Source organism: Podarcis vaucheri (assembly GCF_965113315.1).
Source record: "Podarcis vaucheri genome assembly, chromosome: 9".
Classification (NCBI taxonomy): domain Eukaryota; kingdom Metazoa; phylum Chordata; class Lepidosauria; order Squamata; family Lacertidae; genus Podarcis; species Podarcis vaucheri.
In genome coordinates this window covers 81,155,171-81,175,724 of record NC_138767.1, presented here as the reverse complement: position 1 = coordinate 81,175,724, position 20,554 = coordinate 81,155,171, and the positions used below count along the sequence as shown (strand labels likewise).

At 41.2% G+C, this 20,554-nt stretch overlaps 1 protein-coding gene across 1 annotated transcript in view; it reads left to right on the top strand.

Moving 5' to 3' along the window:
• SCAPER (S-phase cyclin A associated protein in the ER) overlaps positions 1 to 20,554 on the top strand; it is a 216,064-nt gene that overhangs the window by 56,985 nt on the left and 138,525 nt on the right. The window contains exons 16-20 of the mRNA XM_082238421.1: positions 1,632 to 1,787; positions 2,035 to 2,177; positions 5,134 to 5,215; positions 6,600 to 6,752; positions 7,682 to 7,789. Of these exons, the coding sequence (XP_082094547.1) occupies positions 1,632 to 1,787; positions 2,035 to 2,177; positions 5,134 to 5,215; positions 6,600 to 6,752; positions 7,682 to 7,789 (642 nt within the window). The remainder of the gene's footprint in view (positions 1 to 1,631; positions 1,788 to 2,034; positions 2,178 to 5,133; positions 5,216 to 6,599; positions 6,753 to 7,681; positions 7,790 to 20,554) is intronic.

Sequence of the window (20,554 nt, the reverse complement as noted above, 5' to 3'; positions counted from 1 at the left end):
TCAAATATATAAAAGGATGTCACATAGAGAAGGGAGAAAGGTTGTTTTCTGCTGCTCCAGAGAAGCGGACACGGAGCAATGGATCCAAACTACAAGAAAGAAGATTCCACCTAAACATTCGGAAGAACTTCCTGACAGTAAGAGCTGTTCGACAGTGGAATTTGCTGCCAAGGAGTGTGGTGGAGTCTCCTACTTTGGAGGTCTTTAACCAGAGGCTTGACAACCATGTCAGAAGTGCTCTGATGGTGTTTCCTGCTTGGCAGGGGGTTGGACTCGATGGCCCTTGTGGTCTATTCCAACTCTATGATTCTAACACACATAGGAACTTCTGTATATAAATATCTTACAGCTTAAACCCACTTCAAAACTGACTCAGATAACTTGGCATTAGGAAAATGATGGCTTTCCTTATATTTGTAGAGCTGATCAGAACTCCTTGTAAGCAATTTAATTAATCTTTTGCTGTTGCTTGCCAAATTAGAGTCACCTAACCCCATTATTCTCTTTGACTGTTCCAAGAGTTGGAGGCTTTCCCAGCTCACGCACCAGGCCTGTTCCCAAAGTTTAAAATATCTGAAATGGCTGCCGACACATCAGTTGAGGCTTCTGAAATTCTGAGTTAGATAAATTAGTCAGCAACATGGAAAGTGTTTATTTGAAAACATCAAACTTTTGCTAATAATGTTAAAGTCAGATTTGGAAACTGTGACCTTTTTTGCAGCACATATTGTAGTGCTTAACCATTTTCTTGGCTGGTTGGTTGGTTTTAATATGGCCCTTGCAAAGTCCAGAAAGTGAACTGGTTGTGTAAACTGCAGATCATCAAATTCCTGGTGGAATTTCTCAGGTGCTGATATCCTCAAAACCAGGGCTGTCTGTCTAACCTTTTTGGTCAAAGGGCACATCTGGAGTTTTGAGAAAGTGCAGTGGGCATCAGTCAGAAAATGGCTACTGTGGGGGCCTATCATAAAACAAGATGACTGCCAGATCCAAGAGAGAAGAGTAGTTCTTTTGGGCAGGCTGATGATTAGTAAAGGATCCTAGGCAGCTAAGGAGCAGAGTGCTCTGTAGGGTCTGGTAGAGCACATGCTTTGCATGCAAAAGGTCCCAAGTCCAATCTCTGTCATTTCCAGGCAAGGTTAGGAAAGACCCCTGTCTGAAACCCTTGGATGTCACTGCCAGTCAGTTAGCAGGCTTATGGAGCACCACATCAGTTTCCTGTGCCTCAGTTGAGGCCATTATTCCCAGTAGCAGTTGTTCCTTTGTCCTCTGTAATACTGTCTCCGTCTCCCTCAGGATTTAGTATAAAGCTGTCCTGATCAGTTTTGCGAGACTCTTAGCAAACACATTTTTGCCAACTGCTATGAGGTGCAAGACATCTCTTGCCATAAGTCCTTCCTCAAGGAAGCTGAGACCGGGTTCTAAGAAGCCAACCTGCTCAGCCAGTGGTTTCTTTCCAGTACTTTCCTCTCTCACCCTGGGCCACAACCTTCAACAGGAACGAGTGAGTTGGTTTTAGGTTTCTGGTTGCTGTTAATTGTCCAGAGTCTTTATGATGTTTTATATACTGCTCTTACCCAATTTTTAAAGACTTCTTTATCACTCATATTCAAACTTTGCTTTAATTGCAGGTAAATGAGATAGCATTTATAAACACATTAGAAGCCCAGAATAAGCGCCATGATGTTTTGTCCAAGCTAAAAGAGTATGAGCAAAGGCTGAACGAGTTGCAGGAAGAGCGTCAGCGAAGGCAGGAGGAGAAACAAGCACGTGATGAAGCTGTCCAGGTATTGCTAAACTTTACAAATGCAACCAGTAATAACAGAGTCAGTATAAAATTGCTTTTAGCAGTTTCATTTGTTTTACTGGTGTGATACTTTCATAAAAATGGGGCCACACTTCTGCTTCTGCCCCCCTGGGCTGAACTATCTGTCCCTGCGCTCATCCAGAAGTTTTTGAAAATGGGCCTATTAAAAGCTGCTTGCTCTTGTGCTCATGTTCTGAGATTTTTAACCTGAGATGCTTGCTCTCCAGGAACGTAAAAGGGCTTTGGAAGCAGAACGCCAAGCCCGGGTTGAAGAGTTGCTAACGAAAAGAAAAGAGCAGGAAGCTCGGATTGAGCAGCAGCGGCAGGAGAAGGAGAGAGCCCGGGAAGATGCAGCTCGTGAAAGGGCCAGGTAGCAACCTTGATTCTCTTAAACTCTGCTATCCTCAGCACTTTTTATGGGTCTTGGTAAAAGACAGATTCTCTTGGGTTTTTGTTAAGGTGGTCAACCTTTTTTTCTGTCAAGAGGTTGCATCTCCTCAGGGCCGTGTCAGGGCAGCACGCCGTCAGTGGTGAGGTGCAAAGCCAGCAGCAGAAGGGGCCAGATCCAAGAGTGGCCATGACTACCCCTTTCTCCATCTAAGCAAAACATCATTTGTGGAGCAGCCATGTTTCTGACATTATGTGGATGCTGTCTCTCACACAGGTTGACCTGAAGTTCTTTGCCATCAGTATCAGATTGCCCAAATAAGTGATATGCTTCAGCTTTGACAAGGCTAGCTATTAACATTCTGACCTAGAATCGAGTTTCACTTGCAACATTACTACTGTAAAGTCAGGACATGCTCTACTATAGAATCTGAATGTGGCCCATTTTTTAGAGGAGAACGTAATGTACCAGAAGGTATTTTGGAGGTTCTAGTTGACATAGAAACTGAAGTTTTCTTTCACAGCCTCTTCCTGAACTATCCAGTGTAACATTAAGTTTTGATTTGAAACTGCCCTGTGAGTAATCTGGCTAGAGAGGTGGAAGTCAGAAAGTGGTTGTTTTATATATCACTCTCACACACAAATAATGGCCATTATTTTGCTAGCTTGTAAACATGCTTTACCTGTCAGGAGAAGATTATGGAGCCCATTTATCTAAGAAATAGTGGCAGGTGTTTTGTTCTAGTTCATGTGTCTGTTCTTCATTAATGAAGTTCCGCCTATGTAATATTCATTCCTGATTAAAATATTAGACCTGCAACCAAAGGTTGCAGTACTTAATGCTTGGGGAAGGTCTCAGGGGTGGAGCATCCCCCTTCTTTCTCTCTTCTCCCGACAGGCAGTTGTGGGAGGGACAGGTTGCTCTTGCCAGCGGTCTTAACCAGTTGCTTGCAGAGGGCATTTGAAATTATTTAGTGGACAATCTTCCAAGGGTCAAGGGTCACCCACCCCTGCTTTAGGGGGCTTTTGTGAATGCTGGTAGCTTCGAGAACACTGTCCCACCATCTCGTCCTCTGTCGTCCCCTTCTCCTTGTGCCTTCCATCTTTCCCAACATAAGGGTCTTTTCCAGCGAGTCTTCTCTTCTCCTGAGGTGGCCAAAGTCTTGGAGCCTCAGCTTCAGGATCTATCCTTCCAGTGAGCACTCAGGGCTGATTTCCTTAAGAACAGATTTCCTTAAGGTTTGATCTTCTTGCAGTCCATGGGACTCTCAAGAGTCTCCTCCAGCACCAGAATTCAAAAGCATCAATTCTTCGGTGATCAGCCTTCTTTATGGTCCAGCTCTCACTTCCATACATCACTACTGGGAAAACCATAGCTTTAACTATACGGACCTTTGTTGGCAAGGTGATGTCTCTGCTTTTTAAGATGCTGTCTATGGGGACAGCCCTAAGTAAATCAATTAGACAAGGAATGGTGATAAGCACAGCCCAGATTGTGATTAACGCAGCCCAGCCACACAGGGCTTCAAACAGGACACAATGCATTCATGCGCTGCGATAAGAACAGATCATTTGGGAAACCTGGCCCTTGCAAAATTTGCACATCTGCTTTTGCAAGAAAATGTCCTAAACAATCTTCATCTCTGTTCAGTGGGGCAGAAATATCAGGGAAGAGTTCACACATCCATAGTGGAAATTAAGGCATTGTTGTGGAAGGAGTCTTGTCTGTCAACCTGCCAGCTTGGATTCCCCCTGTCTACAACATACATTGAATTGGTTATCAGGAAGGTTTCTGAACATTTTAGATGTCAAAGAAGTTGAAGAATACTAGTCCCATCAATTCAATTCATGCAACAACACTAATAAATGTTTGTGAGGTCAATGTAGGTGCTCTATAATTGTTGTTGTTGGCATACGTCTGTCTCAGGAAACGCTGGAGGTGTGTGCCTTTGGGGCTGAAGTCAAACCATTGGAGAGTTACAGCGCCTGCTGTAGCTGTAGAGACCAATATGGGAGAGACATGTTTTGTTTCAGCTGGGGCAGAGGAAGGCATCCGGTTGTGCTCCTGCAGATGCACTAGGGCATTTTTTCTCTCTGTGCTCCTCCCAGCGGTCATCCATCCTCTGGTCACTTCTGTTGGATACACAACCTGGCTGTCTCAAGGCGCTGCAGCCGTCCCCAAGGGATTTCCACGCAGCAGGGGTTAATGTTGCCAGCCTTGTTTTCTCTAAAGTTGTTTTTTATATATTACTTTTTATTGAAACCAGAAGTTTCCGTGTGTGTTTTTCATCAGCTTCAGATGTCCAGTAGGTTTTTGTCTTTGAATTCTCAAACAATAAAAGGAACAGTCTTTCTCAGCTATTGGATCCATTTCTGAGCTCTTGAGGGTTGACCTGGTAATCTGCAGCCGGGAATATTCATTGTCACAGCTGGTGTTATTTACAGTGGCCAGGAACTCTGCATAGAAAGGGTAAGCAGGTTAGGCATCCTTTTAAACCTCAAGGGAGGCATTTCTTTTGGCGCCTTGGGTCCTTTAGGCCCCCAAACAAATCCTGAAGCATAAGGGTGGAAGCCAAGGGTGTTGATCTGTGTCAGCCTTTGCCTAATGCCACCTGCTGCCCTGTTGCTGATGCACTTGGGTGCTGCTTTCTATTTGCCTAACTATTTAGAAGTGTGTCAATAAAAGCTGCAGCCAGCTTTTAACCCAGTTGTGTGTTTTGCCCCACTTTCATCCCCACCTGCTCCTGCATTGGACACGGTTCATTTTATTCCATTTGGAAGTGGCTTTCTTTCTTTCTTTCTTTTTTATTTATTTCATAAGCTTTATACACTGCTTGATTGTAAATCACTTTGAGATCTATATCTATATATTACAAGGTATGGGGTGAATTCTTTGTATCTTTTAAAATGTTTTTATCTGCACCCTCTTATTTGCATAGAGACCGAGAAGAGAGGCTAGCTGCTCTGACAGCAGCTCAGCAGGAAGCTATGGAAGAACTGCAGAAAAAGATCCAGCTGAAGGTAGAGCCTGAAAATTACCGTATTTTGCGCCCCATAGGACGCTCTGGCCCATAGGATGCACCTAGTTTTTTGAGGGGCAAATAAAGGAAAAAAAATTATTTCCCCCCCAGGTGCGGGGCTGGAAGAACCAGGTTGGGGAACAGTGGGAAGGCACGCTCTGCCTCCCCGCTGTCCCCCGAGCTTGTGGGGCTGGCGATGGGGAGAAGTGCGCTGATCCCGGGACTGCAGGCAGCTCTGCACCGCCATCCCGAGCGGGGCGGGACTTAGCGCCCCGCTCGGGATGGCGGCGCACATCTGCCTGCAGTCCCGGCACGGCAGGCAGCTCTGCGCCGCCATCCCGAGCGGGCGGGACTTAGCGCCCCGCTCCCGATGGCCGCGCAGAGCTGTGCTGAGCCGGGGACTGCAGGCAGCTCTGCGCAACCCTCGCAGCAGGTCTCCCGAGGGTTGCGCAGAGCTTCCTGAAGCCTGGAGAGCGAGAGGGGTCGGTGCGCACCGATGCCTCTCGCTCTCCAGGCTTCAGCGAAAGCCTGCATTCGCCCCATAGGACGCACCCAGATTTCCCCTTCATTTTTGGAGGGGAAAAAGTGCGTCCTATAGGGCGAAAAATACGGTAGTTGCTATTTGTGGAGTTCTTGTCGTTATCTCTGGCATTTTTTGTTTAACAATGTGATATCAGGACCGAGTAAAGCAGTTGTGTGGCAGAAGAAAGCTGCCTGCAGAACATTCCAAATATGTTAGCTCCCTCTCTGGTTTTCTGGTTTTGGTCAAACTTCTCTGGCTTCTCCTTGTAAAAAGTTAGTTCTTCCTTCATTGTCAAATCTTGAAGGTCTTTGGTCCACAGGTCAGCAAGTCATGAGAACCTGCTTCCCAGTGTTGGCACACTAGGCTTTTGGGTACAGCCACCACGTGTGGAAGTCATAGGCATTGCTGGAAGATAGTCAAACACCAATTTGTCCGCCTGCGAATATTGTTGTAAGCGTCATAATGATTCTGTACTTAAGTCGCATTGAGCAACAGTGATTCAGTATGGAGACAAAAGATGGGGATGGGAAGCAGATCACAGCAAACAGAGCTCTAGAAGGTGGGACTAACAGGAAACATTTAAAAGGATTGCAAAGTGGGGAGAGACAGGCCGGATGGAATAAATAAGGCCAAAACTAACCTAAAATAAAACTAAACTCTACCGTTAATTTATTGGAAGGTGTGTGGCATTGAGAAAAATTGCATCTCCATTCCTCCAAGCTATTTGTTTATGTTTAGGATTTTCTAAATTAACTTGCTATTTCCAGTAGTGCCATTGTTTTACACTGATTTGATGTCAAGCCCTTTAGCTGTGTTTTTGACCATTTTGATGTCACTGTTTACTACTTCTGATTTTGCTCAGCATGATGAGAGCATTCGGAGGCACATGGAGCAAATAGAGCAGAGGAAAGAAAAAGCAGCAGAGCTGAGCAGCGGAAGACATGCAAATACGGACTACGCCCCTAAGCTTACACCGTATGAGCGGAAGAAGCAGTGCTCACTGTGCAATGTCTTGGTGAGCTTATAATTCTCTTGAGTTTGTGCAGACTGTGGCGCGTGATCTGCTCCTTCCTTTTTCAACAAACCTTTTGAGTGGAGATAGGTATCCCAGTCTGTGTATATATTGGATTTGAAATTGTTTTTACATCTGAAAGTGTTTTTAATTGGGTTGTATCCAATAGCAGTCCTACTCTGAATATACCCATTGATATTAATGAGCAGGTTGACTAAGTTAGAGACATTAGTTTCAGTCCACCTACTCTGGAGTATACCTTAGTTGAATTGACCCCACTATTTTTTATTGCTATATGAAATTGGTTTTATTGCAGATGTTTTTATTGGGAAATCACTTTGAGATATTTTGGAGGGGAGAAATTAATAAATGGAATTAAATAAATTACCATGCAACATCTCAAACTATTGTAGAAGAGTAGCTTAAACTGTGAGACAGGAAGGTCCCCTGTTTCGATTTCACCTCAGCTGGTCCTTAGGCAAGCCACTCGATTCCCCACTCCTGCTTCCTCTCACAAGTGTGGGTGTTCACACGCACAGACAGGTCATCTGCAAGATGGCAATAATAATAATAATAATACAATGATAGTAGCCTACGTTACAGAATTGTTCTAAGGTTGCTTTGTTTTTTGTTTTGTTTTTTGTGTAATATTTCTGCTAGCAATGCAACTCAATTTTTTAAAAAAACAACAACTCATTAATAACATTATTTATGATTGAGTAATCAATTTTGCCTATGGGTAAGATGGTACTTCTGAAGCAAGGAGTATTTTTCATATTTAGATATTATATGTGTTTATAATGGAAGGCATGTTGGGCAGCTCCCTCTTGTGTGGGAGAAAAGGAGGACACATACACGGCTGCCTAATTTAATGCAGGACTCCTCTTTGCACTGTGCTTTTACTCAGATTCTTTTTTTGAATCCCCTTTCAGATTTCCTCAGAGGTCTATCTCTTTAGCCATATTAAAGGTAAAAAGCATCAACAAGCAGTGAGAGAAAACAGCAGCATCCAAGGACGGGAGCTTTCAGACGAAGAAGTGGTAGGTCTTCGTCCTTTTTCTTTCCGCCTCTTTAAGGTCATGTTCATATTTTCTCTAGAAATCTTTCTAATCTTCCCCAAATTAATAGGTGGTTAAACAATTTTTTAAAAAAATAATTTTTTTATTAGATTTTCCACAGTGATAACACAAACCACAAAGCAAAATGATACACAAAAACAGAAAAAGAAAAAGGAAGAAAGAAAGGGGGAAAGGGGGGGAACAATAAACAGATAAACAATAACAACAAACTTAATTCTTCACAAATCCAACCTTTTAAACATCTTGGTTGACTTCCTCAAATCCCTCCCTTCTGAGTTTCCTTGTAATTAAAAGTAATAGCTTTCAAATATCATTATTAAACTAAAACAGTTTCCAATTATAGTCTATCTTATTCACTTTTCTTAACATTCTAAATCCCATTTATTTGATTATAACTTAATTTAATCCTAGGCCTATTTGTTTCTTTCAAGTAATTTCTAATTTTTTATATTACAATATTTATTCAAATAGTCCTTGAATTTCCTCCAGTCCTCTTGAAACTCCTCTTCTTTCTGGTCGCGGATTCTTCCCGTCAGGTCAGCTAGCTCCGAAAAGTCCATCAGCTTCATCTGCCAGTCTTCCACTGTTGGTAGTTCTTATGTTTTCCAATTTTTAGCAAGTAATATTCGGGCGGCCGTTGTGGCATACAAAAATAATTTAACATCTTTCTTGGGCAATTCTAAACCTGTTATTCCAAGAAGAAAGGCCTCTGGTTTCTTAATAAATGTATATTTCAACATTTTTTTTCAGTTCATTATAAATCTTCTCCCAGAAGATTTCACCTTGGGGCAAGTCCACCACATATGGAAAAAAGTACCTTCTTTTTCTTTACATTTCCAACAAAGGTTATCACTATTGTGATAAATCTTTGCTAGTTTTACAGGGGTCAAGTACCATCTATACATCATCTTCATAATATTTTACTTTAACATCGTACATGCAGTGAACTTAACCCCTTTCCTCCATAGCCTCTCCCAATCCTCCATCATTATATTATGTCCCACATCTCTTGCCCAATCAGTCATAACCGATTTAACTTGTTCATCCTTTGTATGCCACTCCAACAACAAATTATACATTTTAGACATATTCTTATCATTAGTATTTATTTATTTATTTTAAAAATAATATTTATTAATAGTTTCAAAATTACAGAAAAGAAAGAAAGAAAATTTAAAAACAACACTGCAATACATAGAAGAAGAAAAAACAAGACATAAAAACCAATACAACAATACAGCAAAAAGATAAAAAAAGGGGGGGGGAGACACAAATCCCATATTACATATCTTTAACTTCCATTTGCTTGTTTCATTGACCTCCTCACACCTCCCTTTTTGTATTCTAGTTTGATTATTTCAGCAAATTCTTTCCATCTTACTCTATTTTTACTAAATAATTTATCTTGACCATTTAACCTATTAATTAACTCAACAAATCCTTTCCATCCTTTCCCCATATTCTGTTATTCAAATTACCTTAAGTTATTTAACCTTATCTTACCAAAAAATACTTTAGAGCTTAACGCTTAATACTCGATTATACATAACTCCTGATATCTTTTCTACTAGAGTCATATAGTTTCATTCCAACATTTCCCCTAATGTTCATTAATTTTAGGCTAATTCCCTAGAGGGAAAAAAAATTCTTTATAAATTTTCTTCCAATCTTCATCCAACGTCTCTTCTTCCTGGTCTCGGGTCGTGTCAGTCCTTACTGTTCATTCCATCTAGTCCATCAACCTGGTAATCTAATGTCCGAGGCCCTTAAGTCTCTTCCATGTCCCTTCTACAGATCTTCTTCTTCTTGTTTATACTTGCACTTTTCCTTGTCTTTTGTTGGTCTCTTTCTTAGTTTCTTTCCTTTTTCGTTGGGGAGTAGGTCTCTGGGGGATTCCAACCCAAAATTATCTTCGTCTCCCTTCATCCAACCAGCCCATTCCCCAGAGTCCCACTCCCCACAATCATCAATGTAGTCCAAAAAATATTTAAAAACATATCTGTCTTCTAAAAATTTGAACTTATTTAAAGATAACTATGAGAAATGTTGGTCAGAAGTTAAAAAAGACCTAGAAATCTGGTCAAGATTGAAATTATCCTTGTTAGGCCGAATTGCAGCTATAAAAAATGAACGTCTTGCCAAAAATGTTGTTTCTGTTTCAAGCCTTGCAGATTGTGGACAGAGTGGAATGCTTTGGAAAGTGGCAGAAGGATATTTCGAAATTTGTTTGGCAGGGCAAAAAGCCCCGAATAAAGTTTAAAATACTAACTGATGCAAAGGAAAGAGGGGGGTTTGCCCTGCCAGACTTAAGGTTATACTATGAAGCTGCTGCCTTCTGCTGGATGAAAGATTGGATTCTGTTAGAAAACACTGATGTCCTAGATCTGGAAGGCTTTAACAATTCGTTAGGTTGGCATGCGTATTTGTGGTATGACAAGGCAAAAACACATGGAATGTTTAAAAACCATATTGTCAGAAAAGCAATATTTATGGTCTGGAAAAAATATAAAGACTTACTGGAAAGTAAAACTCCGAGGTGGTTATCACCAATAGAGGCCAAGGCTCGGAAAAAACCTAATATGGAGGCCGGATGGCCGAAATATTGGGAAATAATAGAAAACATTGGAGATAATTGGAGGTTGCAGAGCTTTGAAAAATTAAAGGGTAAGGTGCAAGATTGGTTTCATTATGCCCAAATCAATGAGGTTTTTAAGTTGGATAAAAAAATAGGATTCCAGGTGGAAAAATCGAAACTTGAGACAGAGTTGTTAGAACCAAAGACCAAGCTATTATCGAGAATGTATAACTTGCTGCTTAAATGGAATACTCAGGATGAGACAGTCAAATCAGCCATGATAAAATGGGCTCAAGACATTGGTTATAATATCATGTCTGAGGATTGGGAAAAGTTATGGACCACCGGTATGAAGTTTACAGCATGTAATGCCTTGAAAGAAAACATTATGAAAATGGTATACAGGTGGTACATGACCCCAGTCAAGCTTGCTAAGATATACCATTTGTCTGATAATAAATGTTGGAAATGTAAGGAGGCTGAGGGGACATTCTTTCACCTTTGGTGGACCTGTCCAAGAGTGAAGGCCTTCTGGGAAATGATCTACAACGAGTTAAAAAAGGTGTTTAAGTACACCTTCCCTAAGAAACCGGAGGCCTTCCTTCTGGGCATTGTCGGCCAGAAGGTGTTAAAGAAGGATAGAACTTTTTTTATGTATGCTACCACAGCAGCAAGAATCCTCATCGCTAAGTATTGGAAGACTCAAGATTTGCCCACACTGGAAGAATGGCAGACGCAATTGATGAACTACATGGAGCTAGCTGAGATGACTGCCAGGATCCGAGACTTGGGAGAAGAAGCAATGGAGGAGGACTGGAAAAAATTTAAGGACTATTTGCAAAAGTTTCATAAGTTATATGAACTATAGGATTTCGCATGACTTCGAATGTTAGCCCCAGCAACGAGAGCGGAATACATACGAAATTAGATAATATTAATGAAAGAACCAATGTTTAAATGGTTAAAAAGGATAGCATGTTTGCTTATAGAGTAAATGGAAAATAAGGAACCTAAACTTAAATTGTAATGGAAAGTTAAAAAAAAAAAAACAACACACATGAAACAAGGTTATAATTTGCTGATAAATTTATTGTTAAGAATGCTTTGTGCGGGAGATGTGGGGAAGTCCGTTGGAAGGTTGAAATAAGTTGTTGAAAGGGTTTGTTTTTTCTCTTTTCTTTTCTCTCTTCTTCTTTTTCTTTTCTTTTTGTCTTGTTTGTTCATCTGGAAAAATGCAATAAAAATTTAAAAAAAACAAAAACAAAAAATATTTAAAAACATATTTCAAGGTCTCTCCAAAGTTAAGAACCTCCTCAGCTCCAGACTCCCCTTGGCCGACTCCAACTTCAATCTTCAAAGACAGCGGCTTATGCTCCTGTAGGGCCTCGGGTCTCTCCATTTGTATTATTTGTGGTTTTTTTAAAATAATTTTTATTAACTGGCCAATCACATCAAATTAAATCACATAGTATAAATTCCAAATTACAAAGCCAGATTTTTAAATTTTGTTGGGGGAACCCATACTTCAAGATCCAAAGGGGAATTCAGGTCATCTTCTTATTACTGCGTTAATGTCCAAATCAGTCCCAATCAGTCCAACAAAGTTCATAATTCTATCCAGTCTTATCTTGGTGTTTCCACATCATCTTATTCATATAATTTCTCTTTTTCCTTTACGATCTCTTCTGTTGATCTCCTTAAGCCGATAACAAGTATAATAATCCTGTGTGGATTTCCCGTTCCTCCACTAAGTCCAGATGGTTTCCATATACCTCCTTCGTAGATAACATCGCTCTTTCCATCGTAAATTTTGGCATTTGTCGCTCTTAAGTCCCACCGAGGAGTTGATCCACGATATATAAACAACTCTATTTCTCTCTTTCTCCTCCCAGACCCAAGAGCTCCAACAATGCCTCCCAAAATGGCGACGGCATTTTTAACTGCGTCATTCCAAAACTCTTAGCTTTCCAGCTTCATCTTGAAACATTGCTTTGGATCGAAAGTTCATCTCCACACAGCCTTAAATCTACAGCTTAAGTCCTTAATTTCTGACTCATTAGGGGAGGGGATTCTTGTTAAATCACATGAAAAAAGGAAGGCAGGTTTTCTCCCCCCTCCCCCATTTGTCATACCATATCTTGACGTATCTTCTCATATTTTATTCTTGTCTTGTTATCAGAGATCTCTTCTGTCAGCAGTCTTTACTCCCTTTTTTCCTTGAAGCATGTGCAATTAATCTCGTCCAAATTGTTTCTTTTAAAGATCATTGCAACCAGCAGCGCAAATCAGGGACGGCGTCCAGGAGAGCCGGAATCCCACAGGATTACTTTCATTTTTCAGATATTTTGTTTCTTTAGAATGCAGAAGGCAACATTGGAATCAATTTATTTCTCTTCTTTAGCTATCTGTCAAAGTATTCCATTCACAGTCAATGAACCTCTCCAAGAATTTCTGTCTCTGACATGCCGTTCCCAGGTTAGAGACGGTGGAAACTTATCTTTCTTCACTCCCTCTCCTGCAGGCGTTAAACAAAGTCCCCCCCCCACTTTTCTCCTGCTTCCAAGGGGGTTTCAGTAATTATAAATGAAGAAAATTTAAACTTTTTTAACGACTTTCCAGACTTTAGCTTACAAGGTTTTTGCTTCAGTCTATGTACAAAAAGCAGAAGGTGGACTTCCTGTTTTGAACCTTCCCGCTTCGGTGCCAAATTAAGATATTTCTTGATCCAATTTTCTGTTTCTACTCAAGGGTACTTGTTTTAAATCCAATTGTCCACAGGAAAAAGTCAGCGCTCTCCGGCAATGGCTGTGCGGCTTCACTCCGTGAAAGTAGCAATCTGTTCGCAGCACCGCACCGCTCACCCCACTTCACTCCGGAGCCCCAAAATGGGGTTCCCGGTGCTTGGGGGGCGCTCCTGGTGCCCTGCCGAACCCCACGTTCCCAGGCTTCCTCCGCCTGGGATTTCTAGCGGGTCCCCACCTTCGCCACGGCGGGAAGACCCAGTTTCTACGGAGCCAGTTCCTCCGATCGGAGGAACTCCACCATTCGCCGATGGCGCTAACCCGGAAGTCCTTTATCATTAGTATTTAACAACTCCGTTTCCAATTTGGTTTTTTCTGTTGCAAAACCATTTCTCTTATCCATCTTATATAATTCATTAATTTGATAATATTGCAACCAATTCACTTTATCTTTAATTTGTTCAAATGGTTTTAATTTAAAACCTTCCTGATCCTCTAACAACAAATCTTATTACCTCAACCATTTGTTTTCCATATTTAACTTTTTTGGGGCCTGTGCTTCCATTGGCAAAATCCATTTTGTTGTTTTTCTTACTAAGAGATCTTTATATCTAGTCTATATATTGTATAACACCTTTCTAATTACATGATTCTTAAAACCACTGTGGGCTTTTATCTGGTCATACCATAGATATGCATGCCATCCAAATTGATTATCCAGTCCCTCCAAATCTAACACATCATCATTCTCTTAATTGAATCCAATCCTTGATCCAGCAGAAGGCAGCAGCTTCAAAGTATATCTTCAGGTCTGGTAGAGAAAAAACCCCTCTTTCTTTTATATCTGTAAGTAATTTATATTTAATTCTAGGTTTTTCCTCCTGCCAGATAAATTTAGACAATGCCTTCTGCCATTCTTTAAAACATTTAACATTATCAATGATTGGTAGAGCTTGAAATAAAAACAACATCTTCGCCAATACATTCATATTACCACCAATACTCGGCCCATCATTGAAAGTTTTAGAATTGACCATATCTCAAGATCTCTCTTGATTTCATTCCATAATTTTTCATAGTTATCTTTATAGAGATTCAAATTCTTTACCGATAAATTCACACCCAAATATTTAACTTTTTTCACAGAAAGAAGGCTTGTCCTTTCAGAAAGGGTTTTTCTTTCCTCATTAGCTAAGGTTTTTTTTTCTAAAACTTTGGTTTTGCTCTTGTTTAGTTTAAATCCTGCTACCTGCCCAAACTCTTGAATCAGCTTCAGTGCTTTTACTGTACTGGTTTCTGGATCTTGTAAGGTTAAAACCAAGTGATCAGCAAAGGCTTTTAATTTATATTGCTTGGATCCTACTACAGTGCCTTTAACCTCCTCCTCTTTCCTCAACATGTTTAGCAAAACCTCCAGAACAGAAATAAATAGCAGAGGGGAAAGCAGGCACCCTTGCCTGGTTCCTTTCTCAATTCTGATTTCCTCTGAGACCACATTATTAACTATGATTTTTGCTTTTTGTTCAAAATAGATCGCATTGATACCATTTAAAAATTCCTGGCCAACCTCAATTCTTTCTATGTTTTTCATCATAAATAACCAAGGAACATTATCAAAGGCCTTTTCAGCATCAATAAACATTAACATTGCTTTACAATTTCTTTTCGCTTCCAACCTTTCTATTATATCAATTATATTTCTAATGTTATCTTTCATATGTCTCCCATATGAATATAATGTATGTATATGTATATAATTTGATAGAACCTTTTTTAATCTATTGGCCAAAATGTTTGCGAAGATTTTATAGTCCACATTAAGTAATGAGATTGGTCTATAATTTTTTACATCAGATCTATCTTGATCTATTTTTGGAATCAGAGTGATAAATGCATCTTTCCAGGTTTCGGGAGCTTTGTCCCCTCTTAAAATCTTATTACACACATCTGCCAACGGTTGAATTAGCCAATCTTTCAATATTTTATAATATTTTGCAGAAAGACCATCCAGTCCCAGGGCTTTGCCTAACTGCATCTTATTTATTGCCATCTCAACCTCCTGTCTTGTAATCATGCCATTTAGTAGGAACCTTTTATCCTCAAGAATTTTCTGCATTTCATTCGCCGCAAGAAATTGCTCAATTTTATCCTTATCTTCTTTACCTTTTTTATACAGCTGTTTAAAGTATTTCTGAAAACATTTTCTTATATCTGCAGGATTTTCCATAGATTTTCCATCAGATACAATGTTTGTGATAGTACTTTGCTTCTGTCTCTTTTAATTGCCAAGCCAACAATTTCCCACATTTATTCGCAGATTCAAAATTTCAAAATTTCAGGTCAGAAATACTAGATAGATAGATAGATAGATAGATGTGGTTTGAGAGTCTATGGGAATGGGGACTATTTCTACCTAGAATTTACACATCCAAGGATTATATTTGTGTATCACTTTTACTTCTGAAATGAAGCACAAAGCAGCTGACCCAAATTTAGAACAGGTTTTACCCCGGCCAAATTTAATGTCCTTTCATCAGAATTACTGCAGGGCAGATTTGAAGGCAAACCATATTCAAAGCAAACATGCCTGTGTGGTTTGAAGGAAGTTGAAACTGCTACTCATACCCTATTACATTGTCATTACTACAAAGTTATATGCTCTGCGTTTATCACTCCAATCATGCAGCAAACCCCAAGCAGAACTGATGATTATTACTTAAAATACTTAATAGGAGACAGGAAACAGAGATTACATTAAAAGTTGCTAAATTCTGTGCTGCTGCTGTAAAATTAAGGAGACAAGCTTTGAATGAATCTTAACAGCTGATGTCTTAATATGTTTTAAATTAGTGATTAGGGTTTTAACTTATATACAGTGGTGCCCCGCAAGACGAATGCCTCGCAAGACGGAAAACTCGCTAGACGAAAGAGTTTTCCGTTTTGGAGGTGCTTCGCAAAACGAATTTCCTATGGGCTTGCTTCGCAAGATGACAATGTCTTGCGAGTTCCTGCTGGTTTTTTTCCCTCCCCCCCCCTTTTTCTAAGTCGCTTATCAGCTGATCCGATCAGCAGATAAGCCGCTAATAGCGCTAATCTGCTAATCCGTCAATGGGCTTGCTTCGCAAGACGAAAAAACTGCTAGACGAAGAGAATCACAGAACAGATTCTTTTCGTCTTGTGAGGCACCACTGTATCTTAGTTGTTTTATATCTGAGTTATTTATTGTGTATTAGCTCATAGAGCTTAATTTTAATCTATTTATGTTTGTATGCTCTCTGTTGTTGTATAGGTTGCATTCTGGTCAGTGACCAAAATAAATTGATTTGATTTCAAACTCCCTTGTTTTTGTTACCACCAAGAGATGTACCATATTTTTCGCTCTATAGGACGCACCTTTTCCCCTCCAAAAATTAAGGGGGAATGTGTGTGCGTCCTATGGAGTGAATGCAGGCTCCTTGACTTCAGCGATAGCAACGCGAAGCCTCCGAAGCGCAGAGGGAGCGCTCCCTCCACGCTCCGGAGGCTACGCGTTGCTTTCGCTGAAGCCTGGAGTGCGAGAGGGGTTGGTGCGCACCGGCGCCTCTCGCTCTCCAGGCTTCAGGAATAGCCGCCTGAAGCCTTTGGAGCGCAGCGGGACCTCGCACTGTGCTCCAAAGGCTTCGGGTTCCTTTTGCTGAAGCCGGGAGAGCAAGACTCTCCTGGCTTCAGCAGAGAGGGAGAGCTGTGCAGCGCCCCTTCAGCGAAGTGGGAGGAGAAATGGAAGGGGCTCCATTTCTCCTGCCGCTTCGCTGAAGGGGCGCTGAGCAGAGAGGGGGAGATTTTTTTCCCCTTGTTCTCCCCCTCTAAAACAAGGTGTATCCTATGGTCGGGTGCGTCGTATAGTTGTATTGAAATGCTGTTGAAATGAAATGCTGTTGTTTGGAATGCTGTTGCATTTGTTCTCTGTTGCTTTTTATTATTCCTCTTATGAAACTCTTCTTGCAGACATTGATTTTGAGGATAGGTTGCATACAATTGAAATGATGATGACTTGGGTTAAGATTTCAAAGCACAGGGTAAATAATGTGTTTGTGGGTATGCTTTGTTGTCAGTGCTTCCCATTTTATTTTTAATCAATGAAGGTAGGAACACACTATTCCTACTTAAAGTTATTGCTTGTCATCTCCAATGTCTTCATATTAAATGACCTTTCTTCTTTGGCATATAAGATTTTTATTTATACCACCTCTGACCTAATGAAATTTCACCTTTCACCTTGTGCACTTGACACTTCAGGTAACATACAGTTGATCTTTGACACATTTTTGTTTTAAGCCCTGTACGCATAATAGCTGCCTGCTGAGAAGCAAAGGCACTTTGCTGGATAGAAAGCTCAATGGGGAGCTTCCATAGGGTTCCCTGAGCTACCAAAGGAGCCAGCAGATTATGTGGTATTTATCTTGATCAAGAGAAAATCCACTGACAAAGAGCTGGCCGAATTTTTAAAGTTGTTTCATTAGCAATCATACAGCAATGCCATTTGAGGATTGTCATCATCTGTTTTGTAGATTTTCATCCAGGGCAGGGGGACAGGATTGCTGATTTTGTTCTTTAGATTAGTTTTGGATCACTTGTTTATAAAAGAGGCGTAAAAATGGTGACGGTTAAGAATCCTTCTCCTAAACTCCATTATCTTCTTATTGTAGCTTGTGCTCCTTGGAACTTCATTTTCTTCCTTTGATGTAATCTCCTGTAGTATGTTTGAGTTTTATGGGACACAACAAGCTGCCACATACTAGGCAAGACTATTTGTCCACCGGGCCCTATATTGTCTGCCATGACTGGCAGCAGCTCTCCAGGGTCTCAGGCAAGGCTATTTCCCGTCACCTGATACCTGATCCCTTTAACCTTCCTTTCTGACCATGTTTCAACTGATGCAATATGGCATCTCTTTACCTTTTCTGTGCTTTGAGCCACATTTCATCCTGCATGTGCATTGCAGAGGGTTGGACTAGATGACACTTGGGATCCCTTCCAACTCTACAGTTCTATGATTTCATGTTCCTTAAGGGAGTCAAAAATACATTGGATCTAAATGGAGGGCATCCTGGCTTAGGACCCAGCAGAGGGCAGTGGTAACGTGTGTTGCTCTGGATTGCCCATAAACAATATTATGTTTAATCTTCTTAAACCATCTTAATAGTATAAAAATCTGCAAGCATCCAGCACAATGATTACACTCATTCATAGTACAAAATTCTACTTCATGTCATGCAGAAGTTCTGTTTGGTTGTAAATCAGTGTTTGACTGAACAAATGAGAATGTGCTTTCTTTAAAAAATGAACTACTAATGGAGAGGTTGATTAAAGTAATTGATTTAAATAGAAGCTTGGTGATACAATTTGTCTTGATTTTAAATCAATTCTGAACACATGAACTCTGATCTAAGCTGGAATTACACTAGGAGTAAAAGGCCCAGTCAGCTGATACTGGGGGTTTTTAAGTGGGAATTTTTTGTTACAGTGTCCCAAGGAGAACTCTTCTGTAATGATTTCACTAGATAGAAGATGATATATAAAGCTTCAGAGGACCAGCTTTGGGGTACCGGAATCTGCTGCAACTGTCACTGTTTTCTGGGATGTTCTTGCCTGGCTCCAGGTTTGGAAGGCAGGAGGCCTGCCTGCCCTGGCCCTCCTCCCTGCCATTCTCCCTAGCTGCTGCTCATCGCTACCACCGGCTGGCTTGCCAGGCAGAGCACCAAGGAGCAGGGGGTCTGCCACTCTTGTCTGGGCCAGAGTGAGAGGCAGGTGAGCAACCCGTCTGGGTTGTCCTGTTTCTCACCATATATTGTCTTCTCGAACTGTGTTGTGTTGACATATAGTGTGGTGGGTGGGGGAAGAAGGAGGTTAGAGTTACGGATGGACTGAAGATGGGGGGGTAGGTTATAGAAAGTAGCCTATAGATAGTTATATAGATGTTTGTTTGGGGTAGCTTGGACCATTTGGCTCCCAGCCGGTTGGTCCTGTGTCTCAGCTGGCATGGATGGCCTTGTTTGAGAACAGGCCGTCCCCTCTTGCGCTTGTGATGGGGGTGGGTCATTGAGATGGTGTCAAGTGCCTTTGTGGCGCTTGTGTTGGGTGTAAAGTTTATAAACAATATTGTCAGTATTGTTAACAACATTTTTGGTTTGTTGGAGTATTAGGGTAGGGATGTGAGTGTTGGCACGCTCTGGTGCCACCGTTATGTTAGATATTTGTTGGATTTTAGCCTATTTGTTGATGGTTTTATTGGGGTGGGGATGTTGTTTTAGTTAGTATGAATTTGCCTTTTTCTGTTTGCCTTTTTTTTAACCTGCACATTTTGTTTGTTGCATTCATGTGGTGGGTGGAGATGAGGGGGCGGGTGAGCTCTATTTTTGTTTGTGTGCTTATTTTTTGTATATAGTCATTGGAACAAGGGGTGCATGTGGTTGCGGGGGTTGTTGGGGGATGGGTGGAGTTGGGGAGAATGGAGGAGGATGAGATAAAAGACAAGAAAGAAGAGAGAGCGCTATTGAAAATGGTTGGGGAAGTATGTTGTTGTTGTTTAGTCGCTTAGTCGTGTCCGACTCTTCATGACCCCTCTGGACCAGAGCACACCAGGCACTCCTGTCTTCTGCTGCCTCCCGCAGTTTGGTCAAACTCATGCTGGTAGCTTCGAGAACACTGTCCCACCATCTTGTCCTCTGTTGTCCCCTTCTTCTTGTGCCCTCCATCTTTCCCAACAGCAGGGTTTTTTCCAGGGAGTCTTCTCTTCTCATGAGGTGGCCAAAGTCTTGGAGCCTCAGCTTCACGATCTGTCCTTCCAGTGAGCACTCAGGGCTAATTTCCTTAAGAATGGAGAGGTTTGATCTTCTTGCAGTCCATGGGACTCTCAAGAGTCTCCTCCAGCACCAGAATTCAAAAGCATCAATTCTTCAGCAATCAGCCTTCTTGATAGTCCAGCTCTCACTTCCATACATCACTACTGGGAGAACCATAGCTTTTACTATATGGACCTTTGTTGGCAAAGTGATGTCTCTACTTTTTAAGATGCTGTCTAGGTTTGTCATTGCTTTTCTCCCAAGAAGCAGGCGTCTTTTAATTTCGTGGCTGCTGTCACCATCTGCAGTGATCATGGAGCCCAAGAAAGTAAAATCTCTCACTGCCTCCATTTCTTCCCCTTCTGTTTGCCAGGAGGTGATGGGACCAGTGGCCATGATCTTCGTTTTTTTGATGTTGAGTTTCAGACCATATTTTGCGCTCTCCTCTTTCACCCTCAATAAAAGGTTCTTTAATTCCTCCTCACTTTCTGCCATCAAGGTTGTGTCATCTGCATATCTGAGGTTGTTGATATTTCTTCCAGCAATCTTAATTCCGGCTAGGGATTCATCCAGCCCAGCCTTTTGCATG